Below are 22,645 nucleotides of genomic sequence, written 5' to 3' on the forward strand. Positions count from 1 at the left end.
TCTCCTATTCCTATTGTGTGTTGGTGGAGATGGTGATGGAGGCGACGGCGGAGCGGCAGGGCTCCGCCCCCAAGGGCGTGTATGGATGTGTGGCGTGTTCTTTGAGGCAGCTAGGGTTCCCCTCTTTAAATAGACATTCATGAGGTCGGTTTCGCGAACTGATAGAGCTCGGGGCCGAATATGCCCATCGGGCCTTCACAGATGTTGTTCCATTTGAAGAAACAAAGACAACGGATCCCAGTATGACCGTACAGTACAGACGTGGTCTGCCCGTACCGATGGTTACTATTGGCTTTGTATGCTTTCGTATTTTGGCCGCCATTTCTTCATACGAACTCCGATTGAGGTGTTCTTATGCTTGTTGGACTCGTATGGACGAGGGATACAACACCACATGATTATATATTAAATATAAAATATTGGAAAAAGATCATTTTTCCCACACCTCATATGGCTAAGTCTGGTGCTTGTAACTCTCCCATATTGTATCCTCTTGGTCCCTTTTGCCTTCCTTTATCCATGATTGTCTATAACACCTACACACATGTCAAAGACAAAGGAAAAGTAACAAAATCATACTAAAACTACTAAATATGAAAAAGCTCATATGAAAGTGAACAAGAACTCGTAAGTACACAAAATAGGCATAGCTCTAGCTAGATGGAGCATGAAATGCGTGACAATATGATACATTTTATACTTAAAAATATCATCAGAAAGTGTTAAAATTTGGAGCTATCATATCATTTGATAGATAGTGAAGAGGGGCATAATGACCTTAACAAATTAGCTCCCTATGGTTCGATACTCTTACTTTTGAAACTAGCTACAGTATACCTATGCACTTGCTATCATCAAAAGGAAAATCCTATTTTTCATATTTTTTCACTTACAGAGACCTACACGAACTCAAAAGGATTTCAGATTTTATTCTACGGAAGTTTTCCTCAAAATACATGACCTAGAGCACTTTTACCTCACCTGGTCCAGCACAAGGGCAAAGAAGGGGGGCCCAACACGGACATATACCTCTGCCGCATCGGTAGGGCCCACTCCCCCTCGAGCGTCAACAGTCGTCCGTCTTTGTGTAGATCTCATTGTCCGTCAAAATGCATGTATATACTGCCCATTTTGCAATCTTAAAGTAGATGCGGAGCACATATTAGAAACACGAAATAAAGCCAGATATGTGAAGATTAGATGGGGAAATGCCGCCGGAGTCATCCCCGGTTGTATCTCCAACCTCTCCAACATCACCACCACCGTCTCCATGATGAAGAGGAAGTAGTCTAACCTGGACTATTGGTTTGTGGAAGTAGCTTGATCTACATCTGATAATACCCAAGTGTAGGGAATCACCGTAGTACAATTCGGTAAATATTTGAGTGTCGAACCCACGAGAAGCTGAAGGTAAACTATCTATTCTACAAGAACTTATAACCCACTTATATGACCATTCGTGCAAAGCAATAGACTAGAGTGTGTAAGGTATGTTTTACTTATATCTAGGAAACAATGAAAGCAAATACTACAAGTAAACTAGCTAGTGCAAGTAGAGAAAGTGAAGTGAAAGCGAGTAACTCAAGGGAGTAAGTGTTTAGGCAAATTGTTATTTCATTCATTTGGTTGTTACAATAATTAAAGCACATGGATAATCTTTTTGTTGTTTCTTCTAGAGAGGAGTCATAGATAGGTGCAACCATAAGCATGAGCAATTACACCCCTAGTGATTGATCCTAAGGCCGTTACCGAGCAAATAAGGGAGTTATTAAGACATAAAGTCCAACCACCGCTATAAGTTTTAAGGTCCCCATAGTTATACCCCCATTAATTAACCATGAATTCATATAACATGCATATTTAAGGCTTGGGACATGGAATCCTTCAATCTCCGGCTATCCCTCCTCCTATCATCATGCAATGGTGACAACCTTATGCATCCCACAACATATGTGTGCACTCATATATCAGTAGATACGATCATCATAGAAGATAACATATAATTGCATGCAACCATCAACAATCTATTTCAAAATTTCCATAAACAAGTCACGACTCAAACAAAGACATAGAGAACAATAGGGAAAATAATAGATTGCATCACACATCATGTTTGGCAAGAGATTACAAGAGGTGTACATGGATGATGTTGTTTTAGGTGTTGATGAAGATGTTGATGATGAACACGCCGGAGGGGGGGGGGGGTGGAATCCACCGGAGGCGATTCCGCCCTCCGAACTCCTTCTGGCGGTAGCATTCTACCTCTCTGTTTCTTGTTTTTGATCTCCGCCTCCGTATGTTCTGAGATCGCATCAGAGACCCTTTTTATAGAAGGTTTTAGGTCAAGACGAAAAGGATGGTGGTGGCAGCGACGACATCTGACGCTCGAGGTGGCCAAGAGGGTGAGTGGCGCGGCCTAGGGTAGGCCCACACCACCACCTTTATTTTGGGCCTCCGGGCTCCACTCTTGAGGTCCAAGCTCTCCATGTATTTATCTTCGTGAAAAAATAATCCTCGAAAAATCCTGTGTCCATTTGACTCCGTATAGGTCCCCGAAAGTTAAAAATACGCAAAGCAAGTGTGACATCCTGGCCCATGGCTCAATAGGATTTATAGGATACTTATATCAGCAAGTTGCAACTTCTTTTCCGGAAGCTCATTCCCAAAGAACTCCAAGGTTAACAAAGTGTGGAGAAAAGACATGTGTTGGTTTGTGGGGCTAGTCTAGAGATCCTACACAGTTGCTAGGGGTAATAGGCCTGGCCAAGGTTTGGCCAGGGTGTTACAACAAGGAATTCTTGTTCTGCAAAGTTATAACCAAAATAAGGGGGGTCATTGGAAAATCTCCAAAATCAATATAAATCATGGATATAACATTATATAAGATGCAAATATGTAGAATGTGTGGCAATAAACTACAAAGTTCATGTATTCATTTTGCATGCATCAACAACTCTCTTGTGCTATCTGATAACTTCGATCCGTATTACAGATTGTAGTACTAAAGCTTTTTCCCTAGAGACACTAGGTTTATCGAATCCACAGGAAGATCGCTTTTGGTGTAAGATTACTCAGGCAAGACTTCTAGTATTCGTTTAATCATTGTCTTAGTGGACCAACGTGTTCTTGTCTAGGGTTGTGTATCGATGATTGGGAGATAGGCCCTTGCTTGAGGTTTCCTCCTAGAGTTGTGCGTTAGTAGATGTGATTTAAAAGATAAAGTGAAGCACGCACACACAATATCATAGTCAAGGTAAAAAAATGGAACATTGATGTGGGCAACGAGTCCTAATGTGCACCATAATGCCGCATTCTGCGGTTTTCACGGACAATTGTCCACCACCGATTCCTCTGCATGCTGCGTGGAGCATGGTATTAAGATTGATCAGACAATCTCCTTAAGTTTTGTGACTGCACCGTCACCTCTAGATTATAACCATATTATCGACCTATGAATACTGTCACCTAAGCATAACATTGAATCATGCAACTGACACTACTTAAACCTTAACGCCTTTACCGGTCTTGTTTGTTTGGGTACCTAGCAATCCTTCAAGATCGAGATAAAAAGATCGATCTAAGGCATGAAATGGATCTCTACTCCCATAATGCACAATATCCCATAAATGAACATATTGCTGCGAGGATTAGGCCTCAGTCCATAGCCCAAGTGGACTACACACACAATTAGATGAACAACAGTAAACATTGTATAACAAATCTCAAAGAGCTGAATGGTGAGTCTTACAATGCCACTAGTCGAATATCAAATCTAGATTACAAGTATGCAAAGAGGGGATGAAGATGGTGAAGGTGCTGATGAAGCATTGAAGTTGATGGCGGTGGCTTCGAGGCTTCGATGGAGATGATATGATCTGGTGACGGGATGAAATTTTTCTCTCTGTGTGTCCGTAAAATGCCTCGGAGTCGGGGCCCTTGGCGTAAAATGGAGATGGGATATTGGGTTTGACAAGGCGGAGCCACCGACACATGGTACGGTCATCCGGTACGGGCGGGGATGACCGTACCTAGGTCGTTATTTCTCCGTTGATCATCTCGTGACTCTGGTTAACTTGGTGATGATTTCAGGCCGAGATTTGTCATTAATTGCCCTTGAGTTCCTCCTGTTTGCTTCCATTTCTGCACAAGCCAATTAAATTATAGGATTTTCACACCTAAGTGTGAATTAGGATTTATTAGTAGAGATTGGAAGATATTCACTGCATATATATTGTAAATAAATATGTCGACTTAGATGGAGATAATGTGGTCGTTTTCACGAGCCATTATCTCATCACTATCATTGATTTAGAAAGATATGAGTTGTCCTACATAATTATGGTCATATATATAATTTTCTTGTGGTGGATATTGGTTTATGAGATGAATATATGAGATTTGAATCTTTAGTATGTGCGTTTGATGTATTTGTAGATGCATATTATGTACACTGTTCTTGTACGCATGTTTTGATCAAACTAATATGCGTAGGATGTGTGTGTGTGTGTGTGGTGGATGGAGTAGCAAGGTAGTATCAACTAGATAGTCATAGAAACTTTGTGAGCTAATATTTTTTTTACATTTCCATTGTTACTTCGCTTGGGAGAAAGGAATACATATGCTACTATAGCCTAATGACAACAAAGATGATCTTGTATATTTTGAGATAGTATATTCGTTATTCAACATCATGTTAAAGTTCTTAAGGCAATAATGAATATACTATCTAGTTTGTCAATTATTTTACTAGTAAGAGAAAAATCCACAAAATAGATGTAAGGTCACCTTTGTTGTCGGCGACACGGAGAAGATAGAGAGAGCCTTCCCCTATGCCTGACCCGAGATATTGAGAGCAAGCGACGAGAGGTGAACACCAACGATTGGCTCTGCTTGCGTGTGTGATGATAACGCCTAGGCGAGATATTTCTGTGCGACTGATGGGCTATTGGGGTCAGGGAAATGACGTGTTCGCATCATGTCACGCTCCCAAGATGATTCACTTTGAATCCTTCGGCTATACCAAGCATTTTCCTTTCAGAAATTCACTTTTGATCTCAGTGCATATGGTCCCATTACCCACAAGAAAAATAATCGCCTACTCACAGTTTTACATTTTACCAAGAGATCGTTTGGCTCCTATCATTTGGCGATGGAATCAAAAAACTCATTTGTGATTCTAAGAATCTACTTGTTAGCTGCCATAGAATTGGAATTGGAATTCAGTTGCCCCATACCTAACCTTAATTGTTGTTGGTACCCTATTATTTTTATGAATTTGCCAAATAAAATGATATCCTCAGTTTCATTTCATTTCATTTCATGAGATGATAGGTGTCAAACCATATCTAATAGATTTCTACTATCTCTAGAAAAGAAAACCCACTGTCTACAAGACTATCATCCCACATGTCACTAGTAGCATCTCATGGAGGTGGAGGAGCCCTCTACCTTTGGTCCTGTCCCTTCCGTTTTCGTACGCCCACCCCACGGATCAAAGCAGTCTTGACCTTCACAGTGCTTGAAGATTTCCACCGCAGGTCCATAGACCGGGTCTTATCAAGCGCGGATGCCCCTGGCTACAGAAGAATCATCAACCATTACTCCCTGAACCCTCCGCACGGAAAACAAACCATGTAAACAGCACCGTGACTCGGAACTATATGAAAGGTCTATGAACCATGCTCACGAAGTCCTCACGGGCGCGCCTCCTCTGCTACAGTAACGATAGTACATAGCAGTCACCACCTTCCGTGGATTCCAGAAGTTCCAGTTCCGAAAAGAGAAGGCTAGGGCTGGGCTGGGCGGCGGCGACGACGACGACGATGGCGATGGCGACGACGGCGACCAAGGCGCTGCGTGGTGGCGCGTCCGCGGCGCGCAAGATCCTCGCCGCCGGTGCCCCGAGGCTCCACCCCTCCGCCTCTTCGCCTCCGACCACCCCGCAGGTTAATTTGTGCTCTCCTCGTCTCATCTTCGCCACCGCCCACCGCCTCATGTATTTCCTTGTTCTGCGACGGCCAATGCAGGTTCTGATTTAACTCTGTTAACGGGTCGGCGCCTCTTAGATCAGGGTGCTGATGCTAAGCTAAACACAGTCTGCTTAGAAATTCTCATCAAAGGAGCCAGCTTTCCTAAGCTAAACAAAGTCTGCTTGGAAATTCAATTTTTGTGTGGTTTTGTTTGAGTAATCTTAAGGCTAAAAAAAGTCTTGCTTTGTTGGATTAGCTGGTATTTATATATATATATATATTCATGAATTATGAGGTGCCTGACTTTGTTTTCTGAATCATGCCTTTGTATCTGTTGAGTATTGTCCATTGGGTAATAAAACTATGGTTTTTTTATGTTCACGGCATGATTTGATTGCTCGGCGTGATGGTACATTTGGATAAACTTATTTGCATTATGAAAATCGTAAGCTAAACTTATATCATGTACTTGATTTATTTCTTTCATTCGTGGGGATAGCATCATTGGATATGATTTTAAGTGCGGGGAAGTCATCAGTGGAAAGAGAGTGATGACGGTCGCTCAGGAGGATGCTACCTAGGATTTCACTTGCCACTGTCACTTGAATCCTTTGATTGTGTGACTCTTCTTAACATGAGTAATGATTAAATCCAGATTTTTTAATGATTAAGTTCAGATTTTAACATGGTGTGGGTGTGTATGGTTGTAATGAAATTCAGATTTCTGTTTTATCGGTTTCATTTTTGATGAAATCGGGAGCTCTGGCTCCTCAATTCGAAAAAAGAGAGTAATGATTAAAAATTGGCAGCTCTCATAACTATATATTTATGAGATGTTGCGTTTGTTTTCTGAATCATGGTTTTGCATCTGTTAATTATTGTCCATTGGGTGATATAACTATGGTTTTATCTTCATGGAGTGATTTAGTGTACTTAGTCTTAAGAGTGATTGTACATTTGAATGAACTTGTTTTGCATTATGAAAATCTCATATGGAAATTAATCGAATACCCATGGGATACCTACCGTCCTACCCACAGCATGCGCCACCATCGGATGCCCATTCACATATATGGACGGATGGCAGCTAAGCACCCAAGTATATGTGCCTTAACAACATGAGCAGAGCATGCTTTGAACACACATATTCATTTGAGCGAACCTATCTACTGAAAGTGTTAACTTGGATCTTTTTCACCTTTATCTGATCTACCATTCTCTGCCTCACAATCTTTCATTTGATTTTATATATCAGTGTGTAAGTTATTTCGTTTGTTTGCAGGTGATTTCTCGTGGCTTTTCCTCTTTTCGAGCTGAGGAGTATGTCAAGATGGAAGATTTGGCGAGGGTGAACAACAGGATTCAGTTGCTGGAAGCCTCTCTTGAAACTCAAAAGGCAGTAACACGGTTCGTTTCTTGAGCTGTACACCTCTTCTAGCTCATCATCTTTACATACTTCTTAAGTACATGCCAGCATGCTTAATCGATCTCTCACTTTAATTCTAGGGCTGAGATGCTCAAAATGAAAGCGGAAGTGCTGGAGCATGATATGATCATGCTCCGCAGTGTCGGCCAGGGTGCTGGCCTGGGTGTCGGCCTCGCGTTGTTGACTCTCACTGCCTGGGTCAAGATCAAGTACTGAGGAGGTTAGCGTGGTATTGTCGGCAAGAGATTCACATGTTACCTGTGCCAGGGTACTTTTGTTAGATGTGTGTCTAAGTACTTGATGAGACATTGACGTAGCTAATGGCAATTTGGTGGAAATCATGATAAATCTTCTGGTTATGGTATATTCCATGAGTTTTCTGGTTTATACTTTCCTATTTTCCCAAGATCTCTGTGCATCGACTTTTTTTTTTTTTTTTTTTTTTTTTGAGATCGCATCGACTTGTCTGATTTCAAAGTTTGCAGAAAGAACTGTTCCATTGTCTGCAACCTGCAATTTTTGCCGCATAAATTCTTGCAGTGAACCGTCCCATGTAAAATTCTCATGAAATTCGCGTATCATATTCCCTTTTTACCCATGAAAGTGGTGTAGGTATTGTCCGAACAATCACATGTGAGGTGTATCCTCAAAAGGGCATGTGAAGCTGGCAGGTTTCGTTTGCAGTCATATGTCCAGTCGATTTCTGTCGGGCTACTGGAGCCCGACAATTCGACAAGATCACCCGAAGGATTATGCTGATAACTTGATAGTAGACAGATTTGACAAGATCACGCTAATCACGGTTCAGTGGCATATTCATCGACTCTGGACTTCTGACGCTTGGTCATCGCCTTGGTTGCGAGTCCCGATGGCACCCGTGGCCATTGGGTGTGGCCATGTGGGTGAAGCCTAAGCAAACCCGCAGGCCGCACCCCATGTCCTAAAATCTTACCCGCATCCATGTCCTAAAATCTTACCCGCTACCGCACCTGAGTATAAATTTTATCCCATACCAACACCCGAACGGGTGAAAAAACCATGGGTAATACCCACCCCGAAGTCCAAACCAGAACACATTATAAAAAAACAACAAAACATATCACATAAATGAAGAGAAACAACAATGTGACGTATAAGAAAAGACACTCCCTCGCATCTCTCCCCAGGGAGGGTGCCAGGAGCACCCCGCCGCCGCCAGCAACACCCCGCACCCGAGGAGGCGGTTAGTACTAGATTTTTGGGGATTTTTTTATGGACATATCCTATTAAACAAATGACCCACATGTCACATAGAAAGATAACAGGGTAGGTGGGTATGCGGTATGGTTTTTGCATTCCCATACCCACACCGGCCATACCTATTGGATATTTTTACCATTTACTTATCCATAGGTTAAAATTTACTAACATACACATACCCTAATGGGTAAGTAGGTAATAGGTACCTATTGCCATCAGATGTTGCGGGCTTACCTCTTCTTCAGTTCAGTTCCCGGAGAAGGCTTGTCTACCACCAAACCATTCGCCCGGTTGCAGCATTTTGCTTGTGATCCTCCTCCGGCGTTGCTCACGGTCGGGAAGAAACATTTTCTTTTTAACAGAGGGGGACGCCGGAGGCGGCAAATTTCATTCAACGCATAAACAGTTTACAACATGTAACACAGTTCCTTATAGCATGAGATTTTGAATAGCAAGAGCTACAAGACATCTTCCTAAAGCATGGGTTGAATTAGTACAACTGTAGATAGGCATAGACTAAGATTGCCTAATTGCCTGTTTTGCACAATCATGAGCAACATCGTTGAGATTTCTCTTGACATGATAAATCTTTGGTTGGAGCTCCCTTGATGCCATCTTGTAATGTGCTATCTGTTCCCTAAGTTCCCATGGGACCTGAGTGTCTGTGATTTTTGGTGATGCAGCTGCTCTTGCTAGAGTCAGGTTGTCAGTGAAGAAAGTGGCCTGATGAGTTTGAAGCTGTTCTGCAATTCGAGCCGCTAGGAGAAGGGCCGATGCCTCTGCATGCAACGATGATGGAGCTTTTGTAGTCGAAGCCTGAATCATAATTGTTGCTACATTCTGTCCTTGTTGGATTTGTCCATAAACTCCAATACCTGTAGAGATTCTTCCTTGTGAACCTGGGGCTTTTTTTGTTTTCCATGCAGCGTCCGCAAAAAACTTTCTTCCCTGTATGGCAAGATCAGACCTGATCATTTCTCCCTGCTTCAAAGTCTCCTCTTGCTGTTGGCCTTCTCTTTCCTTCCATCTACTCTGGTTGACAGACATCAAGTTTTGCATCATATCTTCCACTACCAAATTATTAGAAGAATCCTGCAAAACATCCAACATCTCCAAATTTTGATGAATGGCATTAGCCATGTGATTGATCTGTTTTGGGTGACTCTCCTTTCTATTAAACAAGCAATCATTGTGGGCTTTCCAAATGCACCACATGAAGGTAAGAATATTTTCTATATTTGCATGTGGATGATTCATTTTTAATAGGCTATTAAGAACCTGTGTGATAGAGTCAGAGCTAGCAGTAATCGTATAAATTCTTAAATACCAGGGTTCGCTGAACCAAGCTGCTTTAGCAAAGCCACATAAGAAAAAGAGATGGAAATCATTCTCCTCTATCCCACACCTGCAACAGAATCTTCTTATGTGCTTGCTATACTTACCTGCACGCGCACCTGTAGGTATTGCTTTTCGCAGCAATCTCCACCCAAAAGTTTGTATTCTGGGTGTTATTTTCTTGTTCCCCCAGATTTGATACAGAAGCTGCTTAGTAGAGGGATGCACTTGTCTTGGCCTTGGCTCACCATTGTCCTGCAAGTTTTCAAGGCAAGCCCTGTATGCACTCTTAGAGCTACATTTACCTGAAGGAGTTAGTTTCCAACATAAAAAATCTGCATCTTGAGAGCAAATAATGGGAGTGTTTTTAATAGTGTGAGCCATAGGTTCCTGGAACAGAGTGTCTATGAGATTGTGATTCCAGGCTTGCTGGTTAGGAACCCAAAGATCTTTTACCTGGGCTGGATAGGAGAAGTTTGACGGCTCAATTATTAGAGCATCATAGATTTGAGCCCAATCGTCACACCATGGAGTGCTCCAAACAGAAATGTGGCCTATGGATATTTGGTAGAACGAATGGGCTTTTAGAATAGGAAGGATCTTGACAACCGAAGCCCAAAATGCTGATTTTGGAACATTTTCACTTGGGCGCCAAATCGAGGAGTCAGGGAAATGTTTGGATTTCAGAACCGCATGAAGGAAATCATTAGGCTGGTATGCGATTGTCCAAGCTGCCATGAGAATCAGGCCCTGGTTCATTGCTTGCAAATTCCGGATACCAAGGCCACCTTCCTTTTTTGGAGAACAAATATCTTTCCAAGCTCTCATGCAAAGGCTTCTAGAGTTCGATTCTTCTCTGATCCCCGTCCACCAAAAATTTCTAATGATAGATGTAAGTTTGGCGATGAACTTTTTGGTAAAAAGAATGTTAGACATATAGTACACAGGTATTGAAGAGAACACAAATTTTATTAGCTCAAGTCTAGCAGCATGAGAGAGTTTATCGGCCATGTAAGTTGAAAGCTTAGATTTAAACATGTCAAAAACAAAGTTGTAAGCAGCAGTTCTGTCCTTACCAGGAATAATGAGAGGATGTCCAAGGTGTTTGAAATTGTTGTCTATGCCTGGGACAGGGAAGATTTGTTTTATGGACTGACATGTGCTTGGAGAGACATGCTTGCTGAATATGATCCCAGATTTTTCCCAGTTTGGTGTTTGACCAGATTGCACACAAAAGCCCTGCAAGATATGCTTGATTCTAGTTGCTTCTTGGGTAGTAGCTTGCCCACAGACTAGGAGATCATCTGCAAACAGTAGCGAGTGGATCGGGGGACAATTTGGTCCCAAAGTTATCCCTGCAAAATAGTTAGAAGACATGGCTTCCTGCAGTGCAATGGATAGTTCATCTATCGCAATGGCAAACAAATAAGGGGATAAAGGACAACCTTATCGAATACCTCTGTCTCGTCAAAACTTCGCAAACGGTTGATCATTAATAATAACAGAGACAGTTGGCGAAGAGATACAGGCATAGATAAGATTGATAAAATGACTATGCAGCCCTTTACGTGCTAGAGCCTTAACGATGAAGTTCCCTTCAACCCTATCAAAGGCTTTGGCCAGATCTATTTAAAGCATGAACGCTTTGTTTTTCCATGAGCTAAGAGCAAAAGAGTGGGTTATCTCCTGAGCAATGATGATATTATTGCTTATTCTTCTACCTTTAATGAAAGCTTGCTGAGAGGGATGAACATAATCCGGCAAGTGAGGCTTAAGTCTATTTGCAATACATTTAGCAATAAGTTTATAAATAACGTTGCAAAGACTAATAGATCTATAATCCGCCGGAACCAAAGGAACTAGCTTTTTTTGGGATGAGAGCGATGTGTGTATCATTAATATGAGCTGGCATAATACCTGTTTCGAAGAAATTTCTTACCAATTGCATTACATCTTGCCCTATCCAATTCCAGGTAGCAATGTAGAACTCCACATTAAAACCATCTAGCCCGGCGGTGCGTTTCTTTTCATCTCTTTGAGTGTTTCAAGGACTTCCATTTCATCTTGACCTGCTTCGCTCGAGCATTGCTCAGAGCAGCTACTGGTCTAGGAAAGTTTGTCTGCATACCACAGGGTAATAATACAACAATCATGAATGCTACGAGGTTTCTCCAGTTAGGCACAAAAAGGTGTACCTTGGCAACGGTTCTCCCAAACACATATATACACACGAAAACTTAAAGATCATTCTCTATCTCAACACACATAACTGCACCAAATCATCATGTGGAAACTGAACACTCGAAAGGGGGTGATTATGATGATTTTCCTGGGAAGAAAGTAGTGTCCCACGATTATGAGTGACAAGATCACTGAACATCCTCCTACAAGATAAACAAGAGGAAGCCCTCCTGAAAGAAGGAACATGCATCTTCATCACAAAACAGAACTCTGTGAGCCCTCAGAGGAAAGGTAGAATAGCAAATACGATCCATACAGAGTAACCGATACTGAATTCATGGTTCATTAGACCCAAGTCACTGAGCCACTGAGGCCATCAGGGTAATCAAATTTTCTCTAATAGCTTGAACAGTAAAGAAGAATGATAATATTGAGTTATCTTTCCAGTCTTCACTGCCTCAAAAGAAAGTAAGTTCTCATGTTCTTACATTGGTAACACTAAATCCACCAAACTCTTATAGTTCATAGAGAAACTCTGGGATTACATAGATAGTGTGTGATACCACATGAATATCCAACATAACTACAGTGTCAAACATTAGGGCACTACAAAATCTCGATAGCTTATAGGACAGTTTCTTATCCGAGGAAGTTCATGATCACAAGGTGGAGCACAAGATTGCACAGGACAAAATCTGCAAAGGCTCTTTCTGGAGGAAGATCCTGCAGATAATATTTTGACACAGAATGTTATGCTGGAATCCAAAGAACAGGCAATTGCAGAAAATAACACTAACAATGAAAGTAGAGTACCTTGAATTCCTTGTTGTCCTTGTTGACTTGAATACGGAGGCACACTGCAAAAACGTGGACAGTTGTATCTCATGCACCCAAGGACTCAAGGAACGGTAAACAGTATCAAGAGGGGGGTGGGGGGTAAGAAATTCCTACCAGCAAGCACTGCAGTTCCTATGCATGACAGGACACCAGAGAGGAAAGAGTTGAAGGGAAATGACCCAACTATTCCCATGTAAACAACCTGTTTTGCCACAATAGGGAGCACTTAAATAGTTTGCAAATGCCTCGGCGTTTTGTAACTGTGCACAGAAGACTCACGACTTAATTAAGTTGAACACAAGGCTATAATGCATAGTCGCTTACAAGAAACTTGCACTGAGCCTAAGAATCTAGCTAGGACACACTATATCAACCTACTCCCTCCGTTGGGAAATAACCACCGCAGATTTGTCTACATTCGCATATATCTAGACATAATTAGTGTGCAGATACATACGAATCTAGACAAATATGCCACACTTATTTCCCAACGGAGGAAGTAGAAAACAAGGGCTAGCACTTTCTGTCTTTCAAATCAGACATTGAGGGGCATACAGTTGTTTAGTAATCCATGAACATTACACATACACCAATTTGGTTGTCAGATGGCTAGGTAGTAGGTAAAGCAGTTTTTTTGCAAGTTGAAACCCTGTTCCTATTCAGAACCGAAAAATGTGGCTAAATCTTCATGATATACTAGAACAATCAATATAATAATATCACAACCCTCTCTGTATGATTTTTTTCTTGAAAAATGTAGGTTCAAATAAGAATTCAACTCCTCCATCCTAAACAATATATCCTCGGCATTGAAAGTTACCTGAACAAGGGCGGTCGCCACAGCAAAAAGCACATACAGGTCAATGATCTGCAGACATATGAGGACATGATCAGCAATCGGCTAGTGGCCACAGCCCACAGGTGGTAACAAATACGATTGAGGGCGAGGGGGATAGAATTAACGGTAATTACCTTGAGATTTGTGGGCGTGGCAGCATAGGCCTTGGTTAGGGACTGGATGAGGAGCTTGGCATCCGCCGCGGCCTTCGGCATCCTCGCAAACCTTGCGCCCTCAGAACGCTTTGAGCTAGCCAGTAAGAAACAAAAACAATTCCCGATCAGATTCTCTCGCACCGTGGTAGATCAAAACCTAGCAGCCGACGTGCATACATCGGAAATTGGAAGTGGAAAAATATAAGTATTCTGTATGCTGCAACTGATCTGGGAGCAGAGGTGGTGGACGACAAGGGAGAGGGTGAGAGCGCCGGCGAGCAGACGATGGCGTGAGGTTCCGGAGAATGAGCAGTACCTGAAGCGGGGAAGGGGATCGATGGCCGCCGCTGCTCGTGAAGTCGAGGCCGCTCCACCGTCACCAGCGCCGCCGCTCAACTCGACGGAGGCGGAAGGGATCGAGAGACCGTAACGCGATCTGTTCACGGTCGGGGGTATTCGTTTCCGCAGTGGGCCGTGACTTGAGAGCTCATTTGTTTCGCACAGGCCCGCCTGAGACGAGGTGAGAATAGCACACAGTTTTTTTTTTTTTTGCTTGCTCTAGCTGAAAAAGAAATTATGCAAAAAAAGCTAAAAAAGAAACCTGAAATCTTACGGGCGGCCGCGTGCCGGATGGATTTCCCGGGCACACAATGGTAGGCTAGCTGTAGCTGATATCATGTGTCATTTTAAAAAAAACTATAACTTTTAAACCGTGCGACGAAATTACAATTCGTTTTCACCACTAAAATCCCCATGACGAGAGCTTCGAAAGTAGACCACATTTTCATATGCTTCGACGAATTTTTTAACAAGCAACTTTGATACGCGGCAAAGCAACTTTATTGTGCAGCAAACCAATTTTGGTGTGCGACAAAGCAACTTTAGTGTGCAACGAACATGTACATTTTTTGGTACACGAAGACACAACTTTGGTGCCCGACAATAATTTTGGTGTCCATGGGAGCAATTTCAACGTGTGACGAAGCAACTTAAGTGCCCTGCAGAGCAACTTTGGTGCCCGGCGACGCAGTTTTTGAACCCTGCAGAGCAACTTTCGCGCCCGACCGAGCAATTTTTAGTGTCATGCGAGCAACTTTGGTACCCGACCGAGCAATTTTAGTGTTCTGTAGAGTAACATTAGGAGTTGTTGCTGCAACTGTTGTGAAGCCTACCATCGTTGTGAATCAAGTGTTTTTGTTACACACCAAAGTTGCTTTGCCGCATATCAAAATTGTTTTTCCGCACAACAAAGTTGCTCTGTCGTGCATCAAAGTTGCTTGTTAAAAAATTGCGTCGAAACATATGAAAAAGTGGTCTAGTTTCGAAGCTCTCGTCGTTCGGATTCTAAAAGTGAAAACGGATTGTAATTTCGCCGCACGGTTTAAAAGTTACAGCTTTTTCAAAACAACAAAGTGATATCAGCTAGCCTACCTTTTTTGACAGCTGTACACATCTTTCCGTGTGAGCACTTTCCATTTTAGTATGACGCTCAGAATAACTAACGGGCATGCAGCCGCTCACTAGACGTGTCCAAAAAGAAATGTCCCTAAAAAAGATGAAAAAGAAATTCTAAAATGCCCCAGCGCTGCCTCATTACTCACTAGTGCGCAGCGGATGAAAAAAAAATGGAAGTCACTGTTTATTGTGGACCACAAAACAACATACTTATGCAGGAGAAGGTTTGTGTCTTCAAGTACCTGATGGTATGAGATACAGTAGGTGGTTGGTGCAATTATGTCTTGTTTTTGTTTACTTTTAGTGTATTTAGGGGGAACGGAGGAGATTATTTCGTATCCCATAAAATTCCCACTTGTCCGTTTACTTCTTCGGTTTTAAACGAAATAATCCCGAGGTATCCCCTCCCACCCCCTCCATCACCATATTTTTTTTGTCTAAACTAAAAACTCTCCATCATACTAGTGTATCTTTGGGGAAGAGTATTTGAGGGGATTAGGTGAACACCAAATCCCTTCTCATCCCCACATCCATTGGAAAGAAAAATACCGGAGAAGTAAGAGCATCTCCAACAGGCGCGCTAAAAGTCGGCGCGCTAAACCTCCCTTCCGCCGCGCTGGACCGAATTTTGCCCCGCCGGACACGCCAAAATGCAGCGCGCGTTGGTGCGCTAAAAACGCACCTCCGCCGGATGCTCCATTTGCAGCGCGCAACGCGGCGCAAACAACAAACACACACAAGTATGAATCAAATAAGATCAAACAACCATATAAAATTCACAAATAAAATGTATCCGTATGAGGAAGTCTACAAACATACATATGAAATTAACTACGACTAATTAACTATAGTAGCTAATCAGCGAGCAAAATCATAGAGGCCGGCCGGCGGAGGTGCGTACCTTGCGAGCAAATCGGCGAGCATCATGGTCGCGCCATGTCGTGAGCAAGCTCGAAGACGAAGACGACGACATGGCGACGGCCCCTCGTTCGTGGCGGCGCGGTTGGTACAGCGCGGCGGAGCGGCCGCTACTGCCGGGAGGACGCGCGGGTGAGGCGGATCTACGGCGCGACCGCGAGCAGCAACGGGGACTGCGGCAGAATCGACCGGCGGCGGAGCGGTGGGTAAATGAGGGCGCGGGCGCCGGGGGAATTTTCCAGCCGTTGAGTATTCGCGCGTGCACAGAGCGTTGCCGCGCGTTGTAGCCGACGCGTCACATTTGGCGCTCGGGTTGCGCAAAACCCCGCGCGCCCTAAATTTTTTGCAGCGCCGTGCCGTTTGCCGCGCCTGCTGGAGGAACGACTTCACCTACGCGCGCAGTAAATCGGCGGTTAATATACCGCACGCTATATAGCGCGCAGGTTGGAGATGCTCTAAACAATGCCTTAGGGAGAACAAGCTAGTGCTGGTGCACCCTGATCAGTTAAGAGGCCGGATGGTGGCTCTGAACCACTTTTTGGACAATAAGGCACATGGTGTATATGGAGTTTCATTATCAAAATTCATTTGAAGAAACATCAATCCTATTGAATTGATACACACTACAACAGCAGGAAACCACATGGTAACTTCATACATCAGTTCGACACGACCACGCTAATCATGGTACCGTGGCACATTCATCATCGCTGCACTTCTCTTCGGTCGTGCTGACCTCTTCTTCAGTTCCTGAAGCAGCCTTGTCAAGCGCCAAACCATTCCCGTCTTTCTGGCAAATGGCACCGTTTACGGCATCGTGGCCCAGCAGAGACGCATGCTTGCTTGTGATCGTCCTGCCAGCCCTAATTTTCGGGCCCCAATGCCGCTCAGGATTGGGAAGAAACCGATTGACCTTCTTTGCTTGAGCATTGCTGACAGCAGCTACTGCTCTGGAGAAGTTTGCCTGCATAACCAGTGTAATACAACAGCCATCAATGTTATACATTTCCTCAATCAGGTGCAGAAAGCGTAATAGAGGCAAGAATATAAGGGCACCAGTGCCATACTTCCAGTTTAGGAGATTTTGAAAGGATCATTGTCCCTGCAGAGTCTTGTGGTTGTTCCTTTATTGGATGTAACCTCACCTGGGTAGAAGAACTGCACTATTAGATCGAAAGAAGACTATCCGGTCCATCCAGGAAGACAACAAAAGGATTCTAGACATGCAGTCATCAGAATACCATAGGGAAAAGAGTTTAATGAGATTTACCCAGCAGCGCATGATGTCCCAGATAACATCCCAAGGGGCATCAGATTTTAGTCCTAATGGGTTCACATGGGTGCTAGAGATACGATATCCAGCATTGAGAACCGCAGAGCGGAAAACAACTGCAGATAGGGGAGTGCACTTGACAGTTCCAGTAATGTTGTGTTGACTGAAAAACAGCTGCACATCGTGTAACTCCTGCATTGCATGAATAACATAAATTGAAATTACGTAAAGGTGGCAAGAAACACAGAAACATCTCCTACGATATGCATTATGCAGCATCCCAACATTACATGAATTGAACATTCGAACGACCATGCTGGCCATGCGGACTAAGAAGTTAATTCCAATTGATTAAATGGATACTCCATCTGTTCCAAAATAATTGAATTTCTAGGTTTGTCCTACGACAAAAACGTTTGACCAATATTATAAGAAAGTGTGTGAATACATAAAACATCAAATCAATACAATATGAAAATACAGTGTAGTAGATGTTGATGTATTTTTTATACAAACTTGGTCTAAGTTAAGATAGTTTGACTTAGGACAAACCTAGAACTTCAATTACTTTTGAACAGAGAGAGTACTTCTAAAGAAGTGTATTCATAATTTTGTTAACAGAGCATATGGTGGGGAGCTCAAAAAGAGTTACAGATGTATAATCACCATTTTCACAGAATTCAAGATATAGCTCATCTTAAAAGAAAGTTAAAATAATAACCCATTTAGAGTCTTAACAGACAAATTCTACAAATGCTCCAGATAACAGTTTCAGCAACAAACAAGAAAGTAATAGCAATACCTCAGATACGGTCGTCAGAACTGAAGTAATCTTATTGTAGGCAGGGTACTTATTCTTCATTGCTTTGACATTTGCCAGTGTAGAAAGAACCCAGTCTTGATCATGTATAGGAGCAGACCATATCGGGCCACCCACATTAAATTTCTTCCCACAATCGCTACACTTTTGAGGAACAACAGGACCAATACCAGGTGCATACTTCACACTCTTTCCCTTCACACCCCCAGAAAAAAGATATAAGAAGGCTCTCAATCAATGATCAATGGATCTATAGTTGGCGAACTATAATTTTGAGATTATATAAAATGGTTTGCCAAAGGTGTACCTTGGTAATGGTTCTCCCGAGACATTGAAGATGGAAAGAATCACAACCCACACACTGATATACATAGGAAAGCTTAAGAGGAGCATTCTTTATTTCACTTGCCGAACTGCACACAAAATCTAGGAATTAGACAAACCACAAGTAGAACAATTTAATCTTAAACAAAAGAAATGACAGCATAGAAGAGGGAACTCACGTGAATACTCGAACAAAAACACGGACATAAAAATCCATAAAAACGGAGAGAACTGGGACGATAAAACGCTTATACCTATTTGCATGGCTCTGTGTCAACAAAGGAATATAATGGGAGATAAGGTATCTCAAAACTCAAGAAAAACAACAGCTGCAAAGTTCCACATCATATGCTAGAAAACTAGTGAGTGTTTTACTAGGAGCTGTTAATGTAATAGGTTGTCACATCAGATCCAATTAGTGTCGGAGTGAAGATATCATCTAAAAATAACATACCATTATCTTTTACTGAGTAATGAAACCATTAAATGAGTTCAACTTGGACAAACACAATACTACATCAGTAACCAGCTAACCATTGTTATATACCTCAATACACGATAGCAGGATTCTCAGAGCCATTTCATGGCAATACTTGCCTTTGACTGGGTACGAACCATACCTGCAAGACAGAATTGATGATCATAAAATCGATACTTGGTCCAAATTTTCATCTTGGGGCTAGTAATATAGTCCTTATTGAGTTATTGTTATGATCAGTAGATCATAAAGTAGATGAGACTAGGCTCAAGTGAGAAACTAAACTGTAAAAAGGATAAAATTTCTTTGATTGATTGCTTAATCATGGAGGGAGTGGCTCCTCTCTTCATATACAGAAGAAATCAGCAATCCATGTGTCGGACCCTTAATTTGCTTTTCTTATATACTTTGTCTACCGTTTTCTCCCTTCGCTCTTTGGTTACCACACGTTTTTGTTCGGTTTTATCTCTAGCCTATCCAAACTTGCTTGTTTTTCTTATTAGATATTATTCTTAACTAATAAGATAGTCTTAATTAATTGGATATTATCTCTAGCTTGCTAGGATGGGGCTGGCTGCACCTCATCCTAACCCCTAACACCACCGGCCTCTTAGGAATCAGACCCACGTTTCCATGAGATCAAGATTCCAGCCCAGTATCACACTGGAACTCCATGGACTTGTCACTTCTTGTGCATGCACCAGAAGAAACGTGTTGAGGCTGAACTGTTCGATTTATTTCCTCAATGTTAATAATGCTGCACCACCTCTTTTGTGGCAGTACTTGCAGCATAACGTGAGAGCTCTCAATTGAAGCCAACGTACTATCCCAACTTGGGCTCCTGTTCTGGGCCTGATAACAGGTGTCCTCTGGAAGAAGATAATGGGCCAGGGTATATAGAGACAAGCACCAGAGTTGCCACCCGTGTTCCGAGTACCCACGCCGTAGCATGCGGTTTCTGCACGGTAAGCTGCATCATTAGCGTGTTAGTTAGCGCCACTGCTTCCTACACAAGACGCATCATTGCCGTTGAGATGGTCGCTGCCACCTCCCAAAGCAAAGGAGGCAGCGACCCTACCGTTTCTGAAGCCCCAGCGTTAGACAGGTGTCACCGCAAGAGGGATACCTGCCACCACCAAAGGTGCCTGCTGTGCTAGGGCAGGCCGTGCGCCATCAATTCAGCATCATTGTCATCGTCAAAATTCTCCACCTCATAGGAAGAACAACCATGCACAGTGGTGGCCACACATTCTGCTCATCGCAGTTATCACAAAGGTCTTGTGTCCATGCTCAGACAGGGTGTCGTTACCTCTGTTTCCACAGAAGTCATTGAAGGCATTGCATCAGTTGGACCAAACATCAGATGTAATGAACTTATGATCGCTAGATCATAGTCTATATGAGACTAGGATAGAGAGAGAAACTAAACTGTGAAAAGGATTATTTATTTTATTGTTTGTTTGATCACAGAGAGCGGGGCTCCCCTCTTTATGTAGAGATGATTAGGCCCTAACATTAGGATTTAATGTCAACTAACTGATCCTTTCCTAACAGTATAAGATGTTATTCGTAACTAATAAAATCCTCTTAATAAATGGCACATTATCTCTTGTTTAATAGGATAGGGCTTGGTTGCCCTGTCACCCTAATACCTAATACTTACTTAGAGTAGCAAACTTCACCGTTGGCCCCACATAGGACAGCCATGTCAGTGGCTGTGCACATCAACAATCCTCCATCAGCAACAGCTTGTATAGCAGAGTCAAGGAATATTGCAGGTGATCCATAGGGGTCGAGATCTACCTAAAAAAATTGCACATGAGAGCATAAGGAAGCTAATGAGCATGTAACAAAATAAGAAAGCTAATGAGGGCTGTTAGATGGGGAACACATTAAATTGTTTGATTTATGCTTTTAATCAAACTTGAAACAGTCAAGCTATATAATTACACCCTTATTACCAAGTGCATTATCTCAGATTACTATTAGCACATGTGTGCCATACTTTCCGACAAATGATTCTGAATATATCCTGAAAAGATTGCCCATGCAGCTGATTCAAGGAGTGACGCTGATTACAAACAACCATCAAATTGTCATAGGTAAGTTCTTGGATTAAATTAGATTGTCTGATCTCAGCAGGTCCAAATGGTGACAAAGAGACATCTGTGACAAACAGAGATAAGTTGTAAAAAGCATTACCACGTCAAACTCTTTTGGATGAGTAAGCATGTAAACTCGAGCATCAGCCAAGTGTGCTTCCACTTTATCAGAAGCTGCACTACCATTGAACTTAATATTTCTCTTGCAAGCTTCAACAGATGCTGAAAAATGAAGAAGTGTACAAAGTCAAGACTCGTAGTCTAGATCTCAAGTAGAAATCTATAAAACAACTTAACAAGCATGTCAGTGACCTTCATCATTGTCCAGTGCAACCACCTTTCCAAGTCCATCAACTTCACGGGCATAGCGCAGAGATCTTAAACCAGAAGCAGCCAATGCCTGCAGTTGTTATTCAATTGATTATAAATATAATCAAATGTCACTAGTATAGCAAACCAGCAGATAAGCTCTTTATTAAATATTATAAGGCCTCACCTCCAGAACAATTGGTGCATTGAGTTCTCTTATTCTTTTCGAGGAAGGTGTCTCTGTTGTTTCAGTTGGCGGGCCTTCTGCCTTGTCTGCACTCCAATGTAGCTCCCTTCCATGATCACCATTGATTTCACCATCCACGCTACTGGAAGCGGGTTGTTCACTTGAAGTGCCATCTCCATCTGATCTAGGCGGAATATCCTGACTGACATGTTGACGTGCTTTGTTCTTTTTGTTGATCTTCTCGTCATGCTCTTCCTTGCGCTTGTCTACAAATGTCCTTAGAATAGCAATGGACATGTCCCGATTATGGACCTAACAAGAGCAGTAAACTTGATATTAAAGAAAGACTCGTGATGAATCAACACAGATTGGCTCTATAAACTTGTTCAACAAAATCAATCATTACATGAACAAAACACCCGCCTCTCTATAAACTACCCCTGACATAAATTGCAAGCACCAAACAAACTCACAGAAATCAATCAACTCAGCTGAAAGAGCCACACAACTATGCGGTTACATATCATCTCTGCTCAACAAACAACCGCAGAAAAAACATACTGCCAGTTTGCATTTCATGCTAACCCGACAAGGCGAATTTGATAAAACGTCCCAATGCAGCTTGGCGTTTCATAAATGCCCCATCAGGATCCTACCTATGTGGCTCCGATAATGCTCACCGCCCAAATCGGCACACCATGGAGATAAAACTGAAGCATATACATACTAAAATCTCGCACATTAATATGGCTTCTAAACCTAATCCCTGCAATGGATTTGAAGCCCGAGCCATCTGCAA

The 22,645-nt window shown here is 42.5% G+C and overlaps 2 protein-coding genes across 3 annotated transcripts; both read right to left on the reverse strand.

The window, feature by feature from the left end:
* Positions 1-12,444: 12,444 nt before the first annotated feature.
* On the reverse strand, positions 12,445-14,415 carry LOC124676620 (dolichyl-diphosphooligosaccharide--protein glycosyltransferase subunit DAD1). 2 transcript variants are annotated; one of them, XM_047212661.1, is made up of 6 exons: positions 14,297-14,415; positions 13,960-14,074; positions 13,808-13,855; positions 13,102-13,189; positions 12,964-13,007; positions 12,445-12,873 (listed from the first exon to the last, which is right to left on the reverse strand). In XM_047212661.1, exons 2-6 carry the CDS (start codon positions 14,038-14,040, stop codon positions 12,790-12,792), a joined length of 345 nt encoding a protein of 114 aa, XP_047068617.1. In that variant the 5' UTR covers positions 14,041-14,074; positions 14,297-14,415; the 3' UTR covers positions 12,445-12,789. The 2 variants fall into 2 exon arrangements, with proteins under 2 accessions (XP_047068617.1, XP_047068618.1); XM_047212662.1 differs by lacking the exon at positions 14,297-14,415 and adding an exon at positions 14,192-14,285 and having other exon boundaries at positions 13,960-14,101.
* A 2,493-nt stretch (positions 14,416-16,908) lies between these two features.
* Positions 16,909-22,154, reverse strand: LOC124674767 (probable tRNA (guanine(26)-N(2))-dimethyltransferase 1). The gene is made up of 11 exons (XM_047210823.1): positions 21,847-22,154; positions 21,663-21,750; positions 21,451-21,572; positions 20,912-21,051; positions 19,318-19,390; positions 18,950-19,038; positions 18,754-18,859; positions 18,429-18,641; positions 17,624-17,818; positions 17,421-17,498; positions 16,909-17,317 (listed from the first exon to the last, which is right to left on the reverse strand). The coding sequence occupies exons 1-11, from the start codon at positions 22,141-22,143 to the stop codon at positions 17,036-17,038; spliced, it is 1,683 nt and encodes a 560-aa protein (XP_047066779.1). The 5' UTR covers positions 22,144-22,154; the 3' UTR covers positions 16,909-17,035.
* Between the last annotated feature and the right edge of the window lie 491 nt (positions 22,155-22,645).

This window comes from Lolium rigidum, chromosome 7 (genome assembly GCF_022539505.1).
Source record: "Lolium rigidum isolate FL_2022 chromosome 7, APGP_CSIRO_Lrig_0.1, whole genome shotgun sequence".
NCBI classification, from domain to species: Eukaryota; Viridiplantae; Streptophyta; class Magnoliopsida; order Poales; family Poaceae; genus Lolium; species Lolium rigidum.